Consider the following 22,800-nt stretch of genomic DNA (forward strand, 5'->3'; position numbering starts at 1 on the left):
TTTTTCTAATATCTGACGTTGCTGCAATTTAAGATCATTACTTCTTGCTCTGTCCTCAGTGGATAAGGAGAACAATTTATCACCCTCCTCTTTATAACAAACTTTTACGTACTTGCAGCAAAGAATCCTGTGGCACCTTATAGACTAACAGACGTTTTGCAGCATGAGCTTCGTTGCATCTGAAGAAGTGGGTATTCACCCACGAAAGCTCATGCTGCAAAACGTCTGTTAGTCTATAAGGTGCCACAGGATTCTTTGCTGCTTTTACAGAACCAGACTAACACGGCTACCCCTCTGACACTTTTACATACTTGAAGACTACTCTCATGTCCCCCCTCAGTCGTCTCTTCTCCAGAGTAAACAAACCCAATTTTTTCAGTTTTTCCTTGTAAGTCATTCTAGACTTTTCATCATTTTTGTTTGTCTCCTCTGGACTTTCTACAGTTTCTCCACATCTTTCCCAAAGTGAGGTGCCCAGAACTGCACACTGCCCTACCTGAGGCCTTATCAATGCTGAGTAGAGCAGAAGAATTACTTTTCATGTCCTGACAGCAGGTTTGTCTGGCTATGTAGACTCCCTCCTCAGGCCCTATGCTACCAGCACTCCTAGCTATCTTCGAGACACCACTGACTTCCTGAGGAAACTGCAATCCATTGGTGATCTCCCTGAAAACACCATCCTAGCCACTATGGATGTAGAAGTCCTCTACACCAACATTCCACACAAAGATGGACTACAAGCCATCAGGAACAGTATCCCCGATAATGTCACTGCAAACCAGGTGGCAGAACTTTGTGACTTTGTCCTCACCCACAACTATTTCACATTTGGGGACAACGTATACCTTCAAATCAGCGGCACTGCTATGGGCCCACAGTATGCCAACATTTTTTATGGCTGACTTAGAACAATGGTTCCTCAGCTCTCGTCCCCTAATGCCCCTGCTCTACTTGCGCTACATTGATGACATCTTCATCATCTGGACCCCTGGAAAAGAACCCCTTGAGGAATTCCACCATGATCTCAACAATTTCCACCCCATCATCAACCTCAGCCTGGGCCAGTCCACGCAAGAGATCCACTTCCTGGACACTACAGTGCTAATCAGGGCCTCCTGGGGGGGGGGAGGAAATGGGGCAATTTGCCCTGGGCCCCACAGGGGCCCCACGAGAATATAGTATTCTATAATATTGCAACTTTTTTTTTTTAGTGTAAGGGGCTCCTGAAATTCCTTTGCCCCAGGTCCCCTGAATCCTCTGGGCGACCCTGGTGCTAATAAGCGATGGTCACATAAACACCACCCTATACCGGAAACCTACTGATCACTATACTTACCTACATGTCTCCAGCTTTCATCCAGACCACACCACATGATCCATTGTCTACAGCCAAGCTCTACGATACAATCGCATTTGCTCCAACCCCTCAGACAGAGACAAACACCTACAAGATCTCTATCAAGCATTCTTACAACTACAATACCCACCTGCAGAAATGAAGAAACAGATTGACAGAGCCAGAAGAGTACCCAGAAGTCACCTACTACAGGACAGGTCCAACAAAGAAAGTAACAGAACGCCACTAGCCATCACCTTCAGCCCCCAACTAAAACCTCTCCAGCGCATCATTAAGGATCTACAACCTATCCTGAAGGATGATCCATCACTCTCACAGATCTTGGGAGACAGGCCAGTCCTTGCCTACAGACAGCCCCCAAACCTGAAGCAAATACTCACCAGCAACCACAGACCACACAACAAAAGCACTAATCCAGGAACCTATCCTTGCAACAAAGCTTGTTGCCAACTCTGTCCACATATCTATTCAGGGGACACCATCATAGGACCTAATCACATCAGCCACACTATCAGAGGCTCATTCACACTGATGTGATATATGCCATCATGTGCCAGCAATGTCCCTCTGCCATATACATTGGCCAAATCGGATAGTCTCTACATAAAAGAATAAATGGACACAAATCAAACATCAAGAATTATAACATTCAAAAACCAGTCGGAGAATACTTCAATCTCCCTGGTCACTCGATTAAAGACCTAAAAGTCGCAATATTACAACAAAAAAACTTCAGAAACAGACTCCAATGAGAGACTGCTGAATTGGAATTAATTTGCAAAATGGACACCATTAAATTAGGCTTGAATAAAAACCGGGAGTGGATGGGTCATTACACAAAGTAAAACTATTTCCCCATGTTTATTCTCCCCCCACCCCTGTTCCTCACACCTTCTTGTCAACTGCTGCAAATGGACCATTTTGATTACCACTACAAAAATTTTTTTTTTCTCTCCTGCTGATAATAGCTCACCTTAACTGATCACTCTCGTTAGTGTGTGTATGGTAACACCCATTGTTTCATGTTCTGTGTGTGTGTATGTGTATATATATATATATATATATAATATCTTCCTACTGTATTTTCCACTGCATGCATCCGATGAAGTGGGCTATAGCCCATGAAAACTTATGCTCAAATAAATTTGTTAGTCTCTAAGGTGCCACAAGTACTCCTGTTCTTTTTGCGGATACAGACTAATACGGCCGCTACTCTGAAACTTCTCATGTCCTGTTTACAACACACCTGCTAATACATTCCAGAATGATGGTCCCTTTTTTCTTTTTCTTTTTTTTGGGGGGTGGACAACAGTATTACATTGTTGCCTTATATTTAGTTTTTAATCCACTATAACCCCCAGATCCTTTTCTTCAATACTCCTTCCTGGGCAGTCTTGTCTTATTTCGTATTGGTGCAATTGATTGTTCCTTCGAAAGTGGAGTACTTTTCATTTGTCCTGATTGAATTTCATCCTATTTATTTCAGGCCATTTCTTTAGCTTGTCCAGATCATCTTGAATTCTAACCCTGTCCTTCAGAGCACTTGCAGCCACCCCAGTTTGTAGGTGCTTTTGAAAATCCCACTCATAGTGTTCCCCTATTTCAGAGTGATAATTACATGTCATAACAAGTGAAGCCCACAACAGGTATTTAACTTGCCCTTAATCAGAGTGTTTAATACACATAATTTAAAGTCTGATAAAGTTTCAAATTTATTCTTTTAAAACGTATATCTGTACAGATTGCCATCCCCGCAAAAAAAATCTATATCTCTATACATAGATATAGATATCCCACTCTACTTACTGTTGAGTTCAAAATCTAATGTCCTTGAGTTGTTTTAAGTAATTTCCTTCCATTCTGAGCAAAGCTGTCGATCTTACATTTTATTATAAATGTTAACAGAAAAACAAATAGTGAACAGATATTTTTCCCTGTCCTTCAAGTAAGGGGGCACTTCAAACATATTTATTAACAGCTCTGATTGTAAGGAATGTTATGGTCAAAGTGTCTTATAAATGCTGGCTCAATATCAATAACAACTACATAACACTGAAGTGACAGATTCATATCTCTAGCCCTTCTTATGGGGGATTCCCTTTCTTTAGTCATTACATAACTGAGGTATCATGATTATAGGTAGAAAGTTCCCCTACATTTTAAATGGAGTACTTGATAGGTCCAAATCCAAACTGGATGAGTTCACTTTCATGTGTGATTCATGTAAAAAAGAGAGTTTTTTTTGTCTTTCATTGTATCTGGAGACAAAACTTGCGGGACATGATTTCACTTTTAAAACTCCATCCTCACAAAAGCTATTGGTTTTTTATTATGTATATTACAGTAGCTCTGAGAAGCCCAAACCAAGATCAGGGCCCAATTGTGCTGCACAAACACAGTAAAAGTCAGCCCCTGCGCCAGAGTTTACAGACCAAAGAACCTAATCCAAAATCAATTATTTATCGCATCCCATATTATAGCAAAGGCAACCACAGGTGTGCAGTTATCATTGCAGTGATAGACATAGTTCAGGGTGTGTGTGTGTAGAAAGAGAGAGACCCACTTTCTATTATATATTTGAATATACACCCATCATTCACTCAGAAAAGCTGATTGATAGAGATGATGGATGATAATCCTAATGGAGATTTAATACTTTCTTAATAATCAGAAATCAGGCATTTGGGATCAGATTGTAGGCTACCTAGATCTGAAAAGCGCCCTGAAATATCACTTCCTGCGTGTGAAGATGCACCAAAGGCTGTAGTTCCTGGGCAATACATACAGATTTCCCCTCCCTCCCTGTGCCCTTCCCCACAGCCCCACCACCACAACGCCCCACACAGACCCCCCCCCCGCCCAGTGCCCTGAAACACACAGATCTCCCCCACTGCCCAGCACCCCCCCAACACGCCCCCACTGTCTAGCATCCCAAAACACAAACCTCCCCTCTGCCCAGCGCCCTCCACACCCTCACAGGCCAGCACCCCCTACACACCTCCCAGACACTCACCATCACACCCTGCCCCCTTCCCTGGCCGCACTCACCAGCCCTGCTGGGAGGTCTCTGGCTCCTTGGGTGAGAGCGGCAAGGGGAGTCTCCAGACTCTCCACGTGCTGCACCCTCCACAAACGTGAGCTCCGTGGCTCCCATTGGCTGCGAAAAACGCCAATGGGAGCTGCCGGAGCTGCGGAGCGTGGCTTGCAGGTGCCGGCAGCACGCAGAAACCCCTCCCTCCCCGCCTCCCAGCCAGAGGGACCTACCAGGGGGCGAGGTGAGTCCCAGCAGTGCTTACCTGGAGTGGGTCCCGGGAAGCATCCGGCAGGCAGGTCCCTCTGGCTCCCAGGGTCACGGGTCAGGTCGGGCGGGGGCGGGGGCTCTCTGCCCACTGCTGGCGCCTGCAAGCCCCGCCCCTGCACCACGCGGCGGAGACCTCCTCGCTGCCTCTGTGCCTGGGGCTGCACTGCAGGCTCCTGCCGGCGGGCGGGCACTGGGAGCTGCCCCAGGAAGAAGAGGTGAGTGGCGCCAGCAGCAACTTGCGGTCCTACCAGACGGTCCCGATATCGGGATGAAGTGTGTCCTGCGGCCCGACCTTACATCGGTTGGGACAAGTCCCCTAAAATTGGGACTGTCCCAATAATATCGGGACATCTGGTCACCCTAGGGAAGGGGCTTATTCCTGTTAGCATACATGGTGTGGGGGCGAGGAGATTTGGTTGTCTGTCCCCACAGTCCCCCTACACATAGATGGGTGAGAGTCCCCCTGAAAATCTTGCACTGGCTTCTGCAATTGGGTGGGGAGCTGACATTGAGCATCTTTAACTGTGTTGTCAGGTCTTGTGATTTTGTTTATCGTGATTCTGGCAATATTTGACGAGTTTCTTAAAGCCCCAGCCCTTGGAGTCCTGTGATCACGAGGAGAATCTCAGCTTTTATTTAAAAAAAAAGTAATATTCTAGCTCTCTTGATTGCAGAGAAAAACTTGAACCCGTGACCTGAGCACACCATGAAGGCTCAAAACCCAGAAGGAAAATAATAACAATCCCAACGGCATTTTTATTTAATTAACTAATTAATTATATTAAATCTCATGATTTTGGGCGGGCTTGATTCGTGGTTGTTTTTTCTTTATTTCTTTACACTTGGGGTTGGCAGTACTGCAGCTGTAGTCCAGATGTACAGCTAGGAGGGGCACAATGCTTGGAAATAACTTGTTTAGAATATATAGGCCAGCTCTCTATAGCAGTGTGCTTATTAGATTCAGTAATACATGAATCATGGAGTTTCAAGGCCAAAAGGGACAATTGTGATCATCTGATCTGGCTTTCTGTATAACAAAAACCATAGACAGCATCCCCCAGCCAGTCACTCTTGCATACCTTTCAGTTGAGCTACAACACGGGTGACTAAAGAGCAAAATGTTAAATTTTTATTATTTCTTATTATTTTTATTTTTAGGGTTGGGAAGTTTCTCTTGCAGCAAAGATGCCTCGTATTCTTTTGGCCTAACATCCCAGAGTGGGTGCATATGGCTCTCTAAGCAACCTAGCAACCTCTATCCTCGCTCTTCTAGAGAGAGGTTCATTATTAACCCTCAGAAAAATGATAGACAGATCCAGACCAATATTTTGACAGCTGCACTCAGATTCATTTTTAAAAATCTATTTCATCATCTCCCTAAAGATTTTAACTTTGCGACAGCTCCACTGCCTCACAGATCTGTAGATACTTAAAAATGCCTGTTGCAAATTATAATACTAGAAGAGATGTGTCTAGCCAGCCCAGTCTTTGTGGGATCAGCTAAGAACTGCACAGGATTCAGACTTAAATAAATACCCCACCTCCACCCCAGTATATAGCAGAGTTTGTTTTGAGTTTCCTTTGTTGTCTACCAAGGTAATAAAATCAAGCTTCCTATTATTTATTACTACCATATTAAACATTGTGTTTTAAGGTGCATGTTGAATGAAGCATGGCTCTGTCACACCTGAAACTTGGGGATGCTGTTTGCCACAGTTTGGTCCTGCATGTTTGTGACTTTCCTGTGTTTTGCTCTCCCTCTCCTTGTCTTCTGTCCACCACTCAAAGTTGCCGATTGATAGCTGCTATGGTGTTTCAGTGCAAAATTGCAAGATCTTGAAGTGTTGAGTGAGACACAGATTCCATAGCTTGATTTGTGAAAAACATTTAGACCCACAAAGTTTGGAGGGCTTAGAAGCCAGGTGGAATGAATCCAGGATTACTGGGAGCCACTTCTGGTAATTCTTTTGTTATGTTGTTGTGCCACCGTTTGAATGCAGTTTTAGTTGGTGCTCACAAATAAATACATAACGCACAGCAACATTGTTTTACACTCCTTGCAGGAGTGTTTATACATTTTACTTTTAAATTAACACAAAACATGTGCCACCATTGCATAAAGAGATATAGAAAGGAAAATGCTCACACAGGCAAGCAGTGGGAGCTTAAGAAAATTGCACACCGTTATTACAATACTTATAGCCTTCCTAACAACTAAGAGATCTTTCTCCTGGCTTGGTAGATAAAAGGTGCTTGTGCAAAAATTAGGGCTAGTGCAAATGGTTCCTTTAGATGAGATATATTTGACCAGCTAGGACCCGATCATTCACTGACTGAAGTCAACCTGAGTGTCCTTCTTGGCTTATTGCCCCTTTGATTTCTAATGTTCTGGAAGAACTTATTCCTAAAACATCTACTGCTCTGCCTGCATTCTTTATTACTGGAAGCAGCACATAGCGTTTCAAAATTTGAGAGAAATTAGCCTGGAGCTCTGTTGCACAGACTGAAACTGCATTGCAGGAAAATGATGAGAGTCAGATTCCGTACTTGGATGCCCATGTGCAGCTCCTGTTGCTAGCCATGCACATCTAAGGGACAAGTTGGATCACAGATGTTTAAAAGGACAACTGCAAGTTACCCCTTCAAGCGCAAGCTAGTTGTTAATTACCACTCACTACATCTTTAGGATGCCCTGTTGCACAGTTTGGTTTAGTGCAGTTTAGCTCTCATCAAGGTCAGTGCAAATACGCCTATTGATTTCATTAGGAAATGAATACAGTCCATAAAGCTTTAGGCTAGTTGTTTGAGTTTCAGTTTAAGGAATTTCTGACCAGCACAAAAGTTGTGATCTTGTGTATTGTACAACTCTTGGTGTAAGAGAGGGGAGATATAAATGCCACCACCTTTTGCCATTGTGATTTAACCAAGTGACATCATTACATTTGTTTTTCCTTTGCAAGCTGAAACATGAGGGTCTCCCTATTTGCAAGAACTTCTCTGCTCTGTCTTTGTGGAACATCTGTGACTAGGTATTCTGTGTACATAGAGCTACATACACATAGGGCCATGGTGTAGGAAACAAAAGGAGAAGAAGAAAGTAATGGCCTTAATTTTTTTCATAAATGGCCAGGAATTGTGGGTGTCTAACAAGAGGCACCTGAAAGAGATTGATTTTTCAGAAGGTTTGAGCCCCTGCTCTGACAGTCCCTTTAAGCTGTCTCAAGTTGGGCACACAAAATCCCTAGCTGCTTTTGGAAATCTAGGTCGATATTCCAGAGGAAATGGACTTGACACAGATGTGAACCTACCATCTCTTGGCTAGTGCCCAGGGACCCTGACCAAGATTGAGACCTTAGTGGGCTAGGTGCTGTACATATCCAGAGTAAGAGCTCACAATCCAGATAGACAAGGGATAAAGGTGCCATTTACAATTCCCATTGTACAGCTGGGAAAATGAGGCACAGAGATCAAGTGACTTACCAAAGGTCACACAGGGTGTCTTTGCCAGAGCTGGAGATCATACACCAATCTTTTGCATCCCTCACCTGCCTTCACTGTAAGATCATCCTTTAGCGTCTCTGTTCAACCAGTGAAGCCTGGCTACTGTTAGTTCAGCTATGACTCGTGGATGCCATTTATTGCTTTGGAACTTAAATTCCAATACTGAGGAATGCAAGCCGTGTGGTTGGAGCCCCCTGAGTAAGTCAGCATGTTACCAGCCCACAGGGTTCCATCAGACCTGTCAGCATCCTCTGCCTGGAAAGCCATGGAGACTGGATGTCAAAACAGACTAGAAATTGAAGTCTAGAGCATTGGGAAGAAGGGAAGAACACTGGCCCTGAATTGTAACACACCTCCCAGATTGACGCTGTAAGCTAAACATTGTCTCTGATCCCATTAAACTAGCACTTTGGGCAAATCAAAGAGAAATTAGAAGAGCAGCAGCCTCCTGAAGTCAAGAGGGGTCTCTTGTACGTTGGTGTGTTGTCAGAGCTGTTGGACGTTATAGTTCATTGTACTGTTGGTCTAAATCCCACCTTGGAACTGAATTCTCAGCTCAGCAATGTGTCTTTCCTGTCAGGTAGAAGTTTAGTACCCCTAAGAATTCAGACCAGTTAGGCAAGAGGCAAATCACCCCTTTACCTGGGGGGCATGCTGACACTTCAGCATGACAAACACCCTTAAAACAGGCAGAACTGCTGCACCTTTCCGCTTCTGCAGCAGGAGCACAGTAACTCAATGGCAGATGCTTAAGAGATTGCAAAGGATGCATTTTGTGGAGGATAGGGAAGCTGACCAAAACAATATTAAATCATTATTTGTATTACATGAAGACCTAGACAGATGAGATCAGGGCTTCATTATGCTAGGTGCTGAACAAAAAAAAATAGCAAGAGAGAGACTTTTCCCCAAAGAGTTTTCAGCCTAAACAGAACAGACAGAGAAATGACTTGCCCAAGATCATGCAGCAGGGTGGTGAGAGGTAAAGTACGGTCACAGGTTTAGTTCAGAGGGGATAACCTAAACGGAAAGACAAGGAAAGGGAGCGGGGATGTTGCTAGGAAGAGGCCAATGAAGGGAACGGAGCAGGAGAGGAGTGAAGCTGAGATGAAGAGACTGGGAGGGAGATGGTGGGTTGGAGCAAACAGTTAATCAGCATAGGAAAGAGAAAGTCCCGTCAAAACTGTAGCAAGTTCTCTGAATTTCCAGGGGATCCAGATTTGGCTGATTCTGCTCCTGCTCTGACTAGCTGGAGCCTCTGGCTGGTTCCTGTTTCTGCAGCTTTTCACCAAAGCAACATGGTTGTCTACTTCACCAGACTGTTGGGGGTTTCCCTACATGGTTCTAGGCCCAGGGAGTTGCTGGGGGGAAGGGGCTGGCCCTGGCTAGACCCTGTTTTACCCCTCTCCCCAGTGCAGCAGTCTCTGAAGTTCATTGTTGATAAATACAAAGGAATGCACTTCGCAGGGAGGGGAAGGCTAAACTACTCGTAAATCTTACAGGGTCCTAAATTGACAGTATCAGCACAGGAAAGGGACCTGGACATCATTATAGACAGCTCAGCGGAGACCTCTGTGCAATGCACAGTGCGATCAAACTACCTAACATGCTGTTCACACGCATAAAGCATGTGATGGAGAATTGTCTAATAATGCCTTTTTATCAATCAGCAAGATGAGGGGCCGCCTCATCTGGAACACCATGTGCAGTATTGAGCACCCCGCCTCATAAAGGATATTGTAGAACTGGAGTGGTTCAGAGAAGAGCAACAAGAATGATCAAGGGCCTGGGGAAAAACTCATCCAAAGGGGGTTGAAAAGATTGGGATTGTTACCTCAGAAAGAAGATGAGCGAGAGGGGAAATGATAAAAGCATATAAAATACAGAGTTGTCTAGAAAAGGAAGTTTGGGAGCTTCTGTGTTTGTGCAGCACCTAGCACAATGGTCCTGGGGCATGACTGGAGCTCCTAACACAATTTAATAATAATTTTGAACCTGAAGAAGGTTTCTGAGCAGGGTTTAGGTTCACTCCTTCCACATCCTTCCTCTTCCAGCCCTGTTCAGAACATAGTGATCTTATTACCTTCCATTTCAGCAGCTTTATCTTCCTCAGCCCCTGTCACTACACTCTTGACCATGTTCGGTTCAGTGACACTATTCTCTGGCTTCTAATGTCTCTAATCGGTGAAACAAATCAAGAGCCATCACAGACTTCAAATGTCCAGGTTTTCTTCCCATTAACAGATGTTCTTAGTTCTGTGTTGTGTGTGTGTGGGGGGGGGGGTGGAGCTAATCCCCTCTAGTAATTTATTTGGGGCTTCCAGTGTAAACCAACAACCTGTTTCCCTCCTGGCCCTCAACTTAGAGTGGATGTTGCAACTACTGCAGTGGTGGAACAGGTGCAGAGAAGAGCTACTAGATGATCAGGGACTGGAGGGCCTGTTGTATGAGAGGAGTACTAAAAGGTCTGGGCTTGTTTCGCCGAGCACAGAAAAGGCAGAGGGGGGATACATTTGTTCTCTATAACTACACTGGGGGTAAACACCAGGAAGGGTGACCAGCTATTTAAGGTTAAGGACAATAGTGGCAGAAGAAGAAGTAGGGATAAACTGGCCAGGAACAAATTCTGGCTAGAAGTTAGAAGCATATTTCTAACCATCGGAAGGGTGCAGTTCTGAAACAGCCTTTCAGTAGGAGTTGTGGGAGCAAACACTTAATTTGTCCAGTGAGAGAGCTGGACACATTTATGAGTGAGATTGTATGATGGGCTTGCTTGTGATGGTGGGGGCAAGGCTTGGCAGCCCTCCGAGTGTCTCAAGTTTTTCACCCAAAAGACATCAGTTCTACAAAGGCTTAGCAATGTTGGGAAATATAGGCCTCGCTTGTCTGCTGTGCCACAGTCACCTATGTGACCTTGGGCAAGTGTCATGGGATGGTATTTTCCCAAGTGCCTAGCTCACTTAAGAGCACAGAGCTCATTGGAAGTCAGTGGGATTTACTGTCCTAAATTACTTGGGTGCTTTTGAAAATTTCACCATTATTCTCTCTGGGCCTGTCTTCCCCATCCATAATAAGGGGGCAATAATAACAATAATACATCCCTACTTCACAGGGGAGTGTTGAGACTAAACTCCATTATTGACTGGGTGAGGCTCAAACAGTACAGTACAAAGAGCTGTCTAAGTACTTAGACAGAAGCGGGGAGACCCAGTTGTGCAGCTCTGGGTTTAATCAGATTCTGGTGTTGTTGCTGCAGGCGAGGATGATGACGATGATGAATGTGGGGAAGAGAAGCTGCCGTCCTGCTTTGATTATGTGATGCACTTTCTGACTGTCTTCTGGAAGGTCCTTTTCGCCTTCGTCCCCCCGACAGACTACTGGAATGGCTGGGCCTGCTTCGTCGTCTCCATCCTAATGATTGGTTTGCTGACGGCTTTCATCGGGGATTTGGCATCCCATTTTGGCTGCACCATTGGCCTGAAGGATTCAGTGACTGCAGTCGTGTTTGTTGCATTGGGAACATCAGTGCCAGGTAAAAAAATAATTTAATTTCCTGACATGATCTCTGCCATCTTTCCCCTGTGCTGTGTATTCGGGATTCAGAGGGAGCGGGCTGCAATCCAGGTCTGATTGCTCCAGGAAGAGCTAACTAGTAACACTGACACCACCATGGGAGACCCCAGTGGTGTGTTTCCCTTCGTGGCGGCTGTGGGTTATTTTAAGTATAGCTTCAGCTTTGAATTTTCAGGCTTTCTAATGTTTTGATAACAACTTGTAACTGATATTTACAGTCTTAACTTCAGCAAACCCAAGTTTTCTTCCTCAGAATAGACTTCTAGTTGTTCCATGGAGTGCAAAAGTAATGTGTCAATCCACATTTTTGCTTTCTCCACTGCCTGCAGAATGTTGGGTTTTTTTACACCTCATGTAGGTATGAGATTAACTGCACTGGACTGGGTTTTTTAAAAATCCCCTTAAAACAAAGTGTCCTTAATCCATTCCAGAAATAGTTACTGTGTCTGGCAAGCCTTTCTTTGTTTCTTTTAGATCCCAAAGATTTTTTCTGCGCCACTAATATTGGTTTATAAGTGAATGGAAAGCCAGTGAAATGAGAGGAAAGTATTTTTGGCCATGCTATTCTTACTGTCATTTTAATCTGTTGGTGCTACTGATGATAAAACATACAGCTCCAATTTCTGCTATCTGGTATATTGCTATAAATTACTCTGGATTTACATAAAAAGAACAGGAGTACTTGTGGCACCTTAAAGACTAACAAATTTATTGAAGCATGAGCTTTCGTGAGCTACAGCTCACTTCTTCGGATGCATAGAATGGAACACACAGACAGGAGATATTTATACATACAGAGAACATGAAATGGTGGAAGTATGCATACCAACAGGAAGAGTCTAATCAATTGAGATGAGCTATCGTCAGCAGGAGGAAAAAAACTGTTTGAAGTGATAATTAAGATGGCCCATAGAAGGTGTGAGGAGAACTTAACATAGGGAAATAGATTCAATTAATGTAATGACCCAACCATTCCCAGTCTTTGTTTAGACCACAGGTAATTGTGTCTAGTTTGCATATTAATTCGAGTTCAGCAGTTTCTCTTTGGAGTCTGTTTTTGAAGTTTTTTTGTTGCAAAATTTCCATCCCACCATCAACCTCAGCCTAGACCAATCCACACAAGCGGTCCATTTCCTAGACACTACTGTGCTAATAAACGATGGTCACATAAATACCACCCTATACCGGAAACCCACTGACCGCTATACTTACCTACATGCCTCCAGCTTCCATCCCGGACACACCACACGATCCATTGTCTACAGCCAAGCTCTAAGATACAACCGTATTTGCTCCAATCCCTCGGACAGAGATAAACACCTACAAGATCTCTATCAAGCATTCTTAAAACTACAATACCCACCTGCTGAAGTGAAAAAACAGATTGACAGAGCCAGAAGAGTACCCAGAAGCCACCTACTACAGGACAGGCCTAAAAAAGAAAGTAACAGAACGCCACTAGCCATCACCTACAGCCCCCAACTAAAACCTCTCCAGCGCATCATCAAGGAGTTACAACCTATCCTTAAAGATGATCCCTCACTCTCACAGATCTTGGGAGACAGGCCAGTCCTCGCTTATAGACAGCCTCCCAACCTGAAGCAAATACTCACCAGCAACCGCACACCATACAACATAAACACTAACCCAGGAACCTATCCTTGCAACAAAGCCCGATGCCAGCTCTGTCCACATATCCATTCCAGTGACACCATCATAGGACCCAATCACATCAGGCACGCCATCAGGGGCTCGTACACCTGCACATCTACCAACGTGATATATGCCATCATGTGCCAGCAATGCCCCTCTGCCATGTACATTGGCCAAACTGGACAGTCTCTACGCAAAAGAATAAATGGACACAAATCTGACATCAGGAATCATAACATTCAAAAACCAGTGGGAGAACACTTCAACCTCTCTAACCACTCAGTGACAGACTTGAAGGTGGCAATTTTGCAACAAAAAAACTTCAAAAACAGACTCCAAAGAGAAACTGCTGAACTCGAATTAATATGCAAACTAGACACAATTACCTGTGGTCTAAACAAAGACTGGGAATGGTTGGGTCATTACATTAATTGAATCTATTTCCCTATGTTAAGTTCTCCTCACACCTTCTATGGGCCATCTTAATTATCACTTCAAACAGTTTTTTTCCTCCTGCTGACGATAGCTCATCTCAATTGATTAGACTCTTCCTGTTGGTATGCATACTTCCACCATTTCATGTTCTCTGTATGTATAAATATCTCCTGTCTGTGTGTTCCATTCTATGCATCCGAAGAAGTGAGCTGTAGCTCACGAAAGCTCATGCTTCAATAAATTTGTTAGTCTTTAAGGTGCCACAAGTACTCCTGTTCTTTTTGCGGATACAGACTAACACGGCTGCTACTCTGAAATCTGGATTTACATGGATCCACAGTGCATATTTCTCTCAGACACTCCTGCTGTTTTACTGGCAACCATTAACTGGGAACCATTAGCAAAATGCAGAGTGACACTTGAGTTTTTTCATCTGGCATAACTGGAAATTATGTACAGTGTGTTTAAATAGTTAAGACCCTTTTGTAAGTCCCTTTTTCAGTGTCTGTCCCACTGTCGCTAAACATCAGCTGCAGTAGAACAAAAACATTAGAAGGTAAAGGGATGGCCTAGAAAATAATATTGAGAATAGTGTCTCACCATTATGTCAGTCAGTGGTATACCCTCACCTGGATGCTGTTTTCGCTACAGCTCCATTTTGCCTCAAAGGACAGAGCAGGTATGGAGGAGTGAGGAGAGTGGGCAGCAACCTGGGGAGAGCCCTGTGAAGAGGAGCTTAGAGGAGACAGAGAAAAGGGTACATGACAGAGGTGTAAGGAATCAGTAGCCATACAGAGAAGGCTCACCAGGGACTCCCAGAGTTGTTAGCTGCACTGTGCTGTACATCTCTCCCATATCACAGGCGGGTCAGCCTCTACACCTCGCTCATCTCACTCTCTGGTCATGTTCCACAGGACAGGGGCTGTCAGCTGGCTGCTGGGGGTAGGAAGAGAGGTGCTTCCCACTGCAGCTCTGGGTCCCCTGTCCTCCTGCCTTCCCTTGCAGGGAGCAGAGAGAAGCCTGGCAGGGAAGGAAGGGAGCTGCCCAGGCCCTTACAGGAGCTTTCAGAGAGGACTGGGAAGAGGGGGTGGCATGGACCCAATAGCACCATGTTCCCTACCTCCTATCAGCTGGCATTGGGTGTTACCAGACCCATTGGCAAAGGGAGCTTGTGACTGGAATCACCAGCTCTGTATTTCAACAAATGATGCTGTGTGCTAATTAGAAATGGGACAAGGAGTCTTGTGTCTTGTTTTTGCAAAACCTCATTAGTCAGGTTTTATTTTTTCCAAACAAAAACCAGGCCTGGATGGGCTCTGAGGTTCATATTATCCAAACAACCAAAGAGGAGGAATTGACTGGGTGGGATAAAGATTCCTCATGTCTCATCTCAGTAACAGTTTTGGATCAGCTTTGGTTTTGCAGAACCAGAAATGCGGGAGATGCTGCACTGCTGTTTATTAATGGGCATAAAGCACCTTGAGCCCCTTTGTGAGAAGAGCCTGTTCATGTACCAAGAATGTTACTACTCAGTTGCCTTTCTTTTCTTTCTTGCCTAGTAGCTTTTACATGCCCTCTAGCAATTCCCTGTCCCTGCATTTTAGTCTCCTGGGGGCTGTAATACTTTAGTCTAATACAGGTTATTGGGCTCCATACAGGGGTAACTGGATGAGGTTTAGTGGCCTTTGCTAGGCAGGAGGTCAGACTAGATGACCTGGCGGTCCCTTCTGGCCTTACACTCTATGACCTCGCTCTCTCCAAATAACAGATGTTGTCAATTACCACCCCAATCACAATGCCCCAGTAACAATATCAGCGTCACTGACTCTAATTGCACTCCCACCAGAATCCCTCTCCCAGCATCGTCCAACCCCACCACCCCAGTTACCCAGCTCCTTACAGAAACCACTGGAACAGCTCATGTGCTAGTCAGTGTGAGGAAGGGTGTGTGAACTGGACCCACTGCATTTGGGCATGGAAAGGGACAGACACACAAGCTATTGGTTTGCCATCGAACATGAAAACAAAAAATGTCAAAAGAAAAGGAGAGGTTTAAAAACCGACAACCCTTTGTTGTAGTCAGGTAACAAAGAATTATCTGACACAGCCTCATCAAGACCCACACCATCCTCTTCATTTCAACAAGCATCCTTTTGAACTGATTGTGTAGATAAAATAAATCATAGTTTACAAAAAACCGTGATTTTTAAAAAAAAATCTTTAAGCTTCAGTTTTGTGGGAAACTTGGAAACCTAGAAAGAAGAATTCCATGTGGTACAATTTTGAATAGTTCTGCTGATATTGAGGAAAGTAAAGATCAGTTTCTTTACAAGTAGTATGTTTTCCCTCCTCCATATCATAGTCATAATACCACTCCAATGGCATTGCTAAAATTACCATGTGACCATTTTTGTTGAGACAGCTAAAGCAGACACTTGTTAAACTGGGAGAGATTTGAAAGGTATGCAGAATATTTTGAGACTATCCAATAGGGTAGGGAGCTGAAATTGGAGAAGACAATTCAGTACCCTGGAAAGTATTTCAAACTAACTCCTCTTTTCCACAGATTCCAAAATACCTAATATCTCTGCAAGCTTTAAAAAGTTTTCCATGCCCTCAGTTTTTCAGTGTAGAAAATTGCTGTCTTTTATTCAAACCCCCGCCAGAGTTGCTGTCCCATGTTCTCATTCTGAACTTCTGCTTCTTTAATCTTCTCCCTTGATCTCTCACACATTTTTCTGCATTCAGGTTCTTTGTTCTGCATGGAACACCTCTGATGAGACCAGATTCAGCTTTGATCCACATGAATCAAAATTAGGTTGTTGAGTGTGAATAGCTACTAGAAGTGTTTCTAGTGAAACATCTGAAGAGTCCTCTAATACCTGTTGTTTGGAGATAGGTCTCGGACTGATTAGACTGCCTCAGAAACAGTCATGGTTAGTGGAGACTTAGCAATGGGGCAAAGAAGAGAGTGTTCTTCATAGCACAGTATTATCAGCTGTTCTAAGTATTCCTATAGTTCCATACTCCATGGCATTCTGCCTTCTTTTAAGAGATTGAATCAAGCTAGGGAGCCTTCATTAAGGACAGACTCACAAATTGGAGGTTACATCCTAAGGACCTGGTTGCTCCAGGATGCCTTGTGTCTCCTGTGTCAGAATGTCTCCACTGTTCCCTCCACCCCTTATTATGGGCTGGGCCAGCTAGGCACAATTGACATTCAAGAGAACATGACCAAAACTAGTCCAGCTGCATAAAACTAATGACGCGGGTGCTCATACAGAACCTCTCAGTGCAAGGGAGCAACCAGGAGTCCCATTGGGTCCCAGAAGGGCTAACAAAACTACATTTATTGTACTGAGCTACAAAATAGAAAATTCTGCTTTTTGTGGGTATGTCTGTTCTCATTTATTTGAAATAAGTTCTTTGTAATCCATAGTGCATGCTCTAAATATCACTTACAACTTCTCTATGCCTGTAAGGCTCCAGGTGCACACCGGAGGAAAACGGCTGTGCTCTGTAGCAGCGTGGTGGACTGGAGTGCAGAGGGCAAATGCACAGTGCAGTGTCTGATTCAGATGACTTGTAATGAAAAGCTAAGCCCTTTTTTCTAACCATCATTATTTAAATAGAGGCAAAATACAGAACATAAAGTGTCTGGCCTAATAATCTTTCATATATTAAAAACTGCAACTGGATATTCACAGAACAATGCCTAATCATTTCCATTCTTAATACAAAAATACAGTGCCTTAATGTTTCTTGAATGTGCCATATCAATTACAATAATCTCATTTCATTGGGCCTGTGGCCACTGTTTGATTAATAGCTAAGTAAGCAAAGTATCAACAATAGGAATAATTAAACGAAATAGTGCTCATCCCTTTAATGCCACTGCATGGTCAGTTTCCTCCAGTAAAAGCAATTGTTTGGCGAGGTGACTAAACAGGATGCATCACTTCCTGGCCATGAGTTAGTGTCTCAATATTAGGGAGAAAATAAAGTTAGTGGGTAAGTGATGGGGGGGGGTTAGTTATGGCCTTGGCATAGAATCATAGACATGTCGGGCTGGAAGGGACCTTGCGAGGTCATCAAATCCAGCCCCTGTGCTGAGACAGGACCAAGCAAACGTGAACAGAAACCCCCTCCCTGACAGGGGTTGTGCCACCTGCTCTAAAAACCTCCAATTTTTTGAGGAATGCAGTCACTTTCTGCCAAGATTTTCACTGAGTTGAAAACCCTATTTTCTATTGCAAACCAAGTTTTGATAGAAAAATTTCGGCCAGCTATATCAGTAAGAAATTTAATCCAGAGCCATGCCTTGAGCTGTTGGTGGAACAGTTAAATAGGGCCGTTTATTGAAACAGGAGATGCTTTACTTTAAAGGCAAAAAAAAGCTGGAGTACACAAAATTATTGAGCTGAGTCAGACTAGACAGGGTGGCCTGGTACTTCAGGAGGAATTTATAAAGCTAGATGTTTGGGCAAGATGGTGTCAAGCAGAAATACAGCATAGCAAGGTACTGCACAGTGGAATAACCATTGAGCAAGTCATACTCGGAAGAGTTCTAACTTAATTGCAAGCACTCAGGAAAAATACATCAGCCTGGCATGATAGTTCAATGCAAACTTCTGCTCATTGTTGATCAGAAAGCCAGGAGGTTAACAGGGTTTCTTAAGAAAGGGATGTAGAGTGAGGTTGACAAGATTATAAAGCCAATAAATAAATTGATGCCCTCACTTTGGGCACCCCATCTCAGAAAGGAGATAGCAGAAATAGGAAACGGCCAGAGGAAGGCAAAGGAAATCATTAGAGGCTTGGAAAGACTTTAGGATGAGGAAAGAGTTTGTAAAGATAGGGGTTTTGATCCAGCAAGTGGAGCATGCAGAACCCCATAGAAATCAGTGGACAGACATCCAGCCACCCATGTGGAATAACTTGCAGGATCAGGTCTTAAGCCTATTTAGCTTAGGGAAGAAGACTCAGGAGAGACAGGGAAGAGATGTATAAAATTCCATTACAAAAATCCTTCATTAAGAGCAAGGTAAGGTGGCAAGCTGAAGCGCACAGAGCTCAGGGAATATCATCATGAAAAGTAGGCAGTGTTGTTGTAGCCTTGTCAGTCTCAGATATTAGAGAGACAAGGGGGTGAGGTAATAGCTTTTACTGGACCAACTTCTGTTGGTGAGCGAGACAAGATTTCAAGCTTACACAAAGCTCTTCTTCAGTTCTGGGACCCGTACTCAGGACAGGTCTACACTTAAAATGATGCATGGGTGCAGCTGCACTAATCCAGCTGTGCCACCGTAGTGCTTAAGTGAATATGCTCCTATGCCATTGGGCAGACTTCTCCCATCAACAGTTAATCCACATCCTTGAGAGGCAGTAGCCATGTTGGTGGGAGAAGCCCTCCCGCTGACATAGCACTGTCTATGCTGGCGCTTAGGCTGGTGTAACTGCATCACTTAGGGGTGTGAACATGTAGTTATACCAAAGTAATTCTGTAGCATAGGCCAGAGCACTGAGTATGTTTCCCAGACCTGAAGAAGCACCCGTGTAAGTGCGAAAGCTTGGCTTGCTCACCAACAGAAGTCAGTCCATCATGTCATGAAAAGTGTCGGCACAACCTTAATTCTGCCCTCTTACGTGTGTGCATTACAATACAGCCTTTTCCCTACAAGACCCCTGTCTGATTTCCTGGGCAGTCAATGTGGCAAGGCTGTGTGGAGAATATGGAGGCAAGCGTAAGCACAAAGGCTATAGCTATCCCAGTTTTGCCTCTTGTATCTTGCCTTTATGCCATCTGATGAAATGTCTTTGTGTCTTTGCTTTGGCTTCATCCTTGTGGTAGTGCAAATCAAATGCACATATGCACCCATGCAACTGGCTTTTCGATATGATTTCTTTTAGGCATAAGTTGGCAATTGCCATGCTTGCCACATGTGAGTGAGTGAGTACAAATACATATCTAGTAGCTATACAGCTTGTCAAGAGGCAGATTATAGCATTTAGCCACTAGCCTTCAGAGCGAATACATCATAGCTCTGAGACAGGAGCATGCCTTAGCCAGCTCCCCAGGATGCACTCTGTATATCCATTAGGATGGTGCAGCCTGCATCCCTCATCATGCCCACCTAGCTCCACGGGCCATTGCAGCGAACCAGGACCCAACTCCCACATTAGGAGGTAGTTTCTGACCCCAGGTACACAAGGGGGAAATTCCTGGGCTTCTTCAGTCATGGGGACTACAATTGTCCCTGGCTTTTGCATGAGATGTGCTGTAGGGAGGGAAGGCACCGGCATAAAGGACATGCACAACTAAGTACAGAGTATCCCGGGGTGAGGCCCTCCAGCCTTGATCCTGGACCGTGGAAGTCAGTGGGATCTATGCCATTAACTTCAAGGAGTGCAGGATTGGGCCCATTATAAATGTACAACATTGCTGCATAACTGGTGCTTGCTGCTCTTGTAAATGGCTACAGACCACTGCATTTCCTTTGGAAGGCATCGGTGTCTGCAGACAAACAGCGCTATGTCAGAGCTAAGCACCCTTCGAATGTATTCATCCTAAATAGGCACCATTCCAGAGTTTTTAGTAGGGGCTTCGCTAACTTGTGTAACCTAATAAAAATACCCATTGAAGTCCCTGAAGTCTAAAAAGGTGCCTGCCCTAGAGTGGGGGTCTGTCTGGTCTGAGTAGGAACTCCAGGTAATTTGACCTACAGGCCAGGCAGTGCCCCTGCAGGGTGGTATGGACAGCAGCTCTCCTGCTGCATGCCGCAGTGCACTGTGTAGAAAGGATAATAGACCACCAGGGAGAGATCATGAAGTCTCCTTTGTGTTATAGTTCACAGAAATGTGGCTAGAGCTGTTCAGATATTTGCAAAACCCTGATGTGTGAATGTTCTCACTGCAAAGCCCATCTTTCCTCCTACGCAGTTCAATAGGTACTCAACATGAGCAAGAGTGGCAGAGAAATTAACACCATAACATCAAATTCAGCTCAAACCTCTTCCCTTGGCTGGGCTGTTTCTAGAGTTCCTCCCCTAGGACTGCTCAGCACACACCCTAGATCCTCTCTCCATTGGTGTAGTAAATATTCACCTGACTCAGTGAGTCAGCAGAACCAACTTATCCCTACCCCATGGGACCACCACCTGTAAGCAGCCTGTTACACATCTCTCCAGATCAGTGGTTCTCAATCTGCAGCCCAATCAGCACACAGCTGTGTCCCATATGACATCCCCAGGGCCATACAGGCAGTATATATACTGTGTGGCTGTGGCCTGCATAACACACAGAGAGTTGCATATGCAGCCCACAATGGTAGATAGGTTGAGAACCACTACTCCAGCCAAACCCACATCCAGGGAATGCTGTCTGGTTTGCTGTCACCCAGGAGAGCCAACTCCCAGAGACCCATGCAGCTGCAAAGGACCTGTCATATGAGTGCTACATTATTGTACAGCAATGGTCCAAGATACTGCATCCTGTGGAAGCACTTATTACAGCCTTTTGAGAGATGATGGTAGATTCTTGTAGCATTTGTTTTCTGTAAGGAGGAAGCCATAAGCCAGTGAGTGACTCCTGTACAATGGAGGTGCCCAGGAGCTAGTTCTCAGGAAAAGAAAAGGCCTGAGGAGATGGGGAGACTGCCAGCTTCAGGCAAGAGAAAGTGTACATGAGGGAAGAGGTCAGGAAGTGTTTTGTCTGGAGTCCTCTAACTCTTGCAGGGAGCTTTGGGAGGTGGGATCTGGGTCCAGTCTCTGGGGAGTATGTTTACACTGCAAGCGAAGGTGTGATAGCACCATGGATGGGCATGCCTGGGCTAGCTTTACTCTAGTGAGCAGGGATAATAAGGGTAGTGTCGATACGGTAGCATGGGCTAGCTGCCTGAGTCCCTGGCAAGCTTGTACTGGGCAGCTAGCCCATGCTGAAGCTCATGCCACCACATACACCCTGCTATAGCTAGATTAAAGCTCGTTCAGGTTTAGCCAGCCATGCTACTGTCCCACTTTCATCTGCAGTGGAGACGTACCTTTGATGCCAAGCTGTTAGCTAGATCAGCTTGTCAGGAGCTCCATTCTCCAATAGGAAGGACTTGCAGTGACACCAGGGTAGCCCTTTTCAAGGCAACTTATTTTATTGCCACCTGACTAACTGCTTTTCTTTTCGCTTTACAGACACCTTTGCCAGCAAAGTGGCGGCTACGCAGGATCAATATGCTGACGCCTCAATCGGGAACGTCACCGGGAGCAATGCTGTGAATGTTTTCCTGGGGATTGGCGTGGCCTGGTCCATCGCTGCCATCTACCACGCGGCAAATGGGGAAGTGTTCTACGTCTCCCCCGGCACCTTGGCTTTCTCCGTCACCCTCTTCACCATTTTTGCTTTTATCAGTGTGGGCGTGCTGCTTTACCGGCGGAGACCGGAGATTGGAGGTGAGCTGGGTGGGCCGCGGACTGCCAAGCTTCTGACAACATCCCTCTTTGTGCTCCTTTGGCTCTTGTACATATTGTTCTCATCTCTGGAAGCCTACTGCCACATAAAGGGCTTCTAAAGGAACAATCAGAGATAGTAAATATATTGCTAGAGATCTATATGTATCTATATAGAAAGCTATATAGATATAGATAGAGACAAAACATTGTGTATAATGAACAGAGGAAAAATAAAAGACATTTGCCATGTTCACTTACCTGCTGATGGAATGCAGCTTAGAGCATTCTCTGTACTAGGTAGGAGTAAGAATTCAGCAAGATTCTTAACCAGGGGTTGCAGCATATTAAAGGAGGCATGGATGCAGGGCCACCTTTGCAACTCTACCTACAAGAGCGAATGATACTGACTTTATTGTTGCTCCCACCCTGACCCCTGGGGAGGATTGATCTGAAATGTAATTTGGGCTTTTCAGTAATGCCGGGGCCAGAATAGCTGTTAAGAAGCCAAGTGGTGGAGGGAAGGCAAGGAATAGGGGACT

At 44.7% G+C, this 22,800-nt stretch overlaps 1 protein-coding gene across 6 annotated transcripts in view; it reads left to right on the forward strand.

The window, feature by feature from the left end:
- The window catches only part of SLC8A1 (solute carrier family 8 member A1), a 313,517-nt gene extending 291,005 nt beyond the window's left edge, over window positions 1-22,512 (forward strand). For 5 of the 6 annotated variants that reach the window (XM_045009040.1, XM_045009044.1, XM_045009039.1 and 2 more), the window contains 2 exons: window positions 11,416-11,691; window positions 22,004-22,512. In XM_045009040.1, coding sequence (XP_044864975.1) covers window positions 11,416-11,691; window positions 22,004-22,380 — 653 coding nt within the window. In that variant the 3' untranslated portion in view covers window positions 22,381-22,512. The remainder of the gene's footprint in view (window positions 1-11,415; window positions 11,692-22,003) is intronic. The other variant, XM_045009042.1, reaches the window with a different exon arrangement.
- Window positions 22,513-22,800: the final 288 nt, after the last annotated feature.

This window comes from Mauremys mutica, chromosome 3 (assembly GCF_020497125.1).
Source record: "Mauremys mutica isolate MM-2020 ecotype Southern chromosome 3, ASM2049712v1, whole genome shotgun sequence".
Classification (NCBI taxonomy): domain Eukaryota; kingdom Metazoa; phylum Chordata; order Testudines; family Geoemydidae; genus Mauremys; species Mauremys mutica.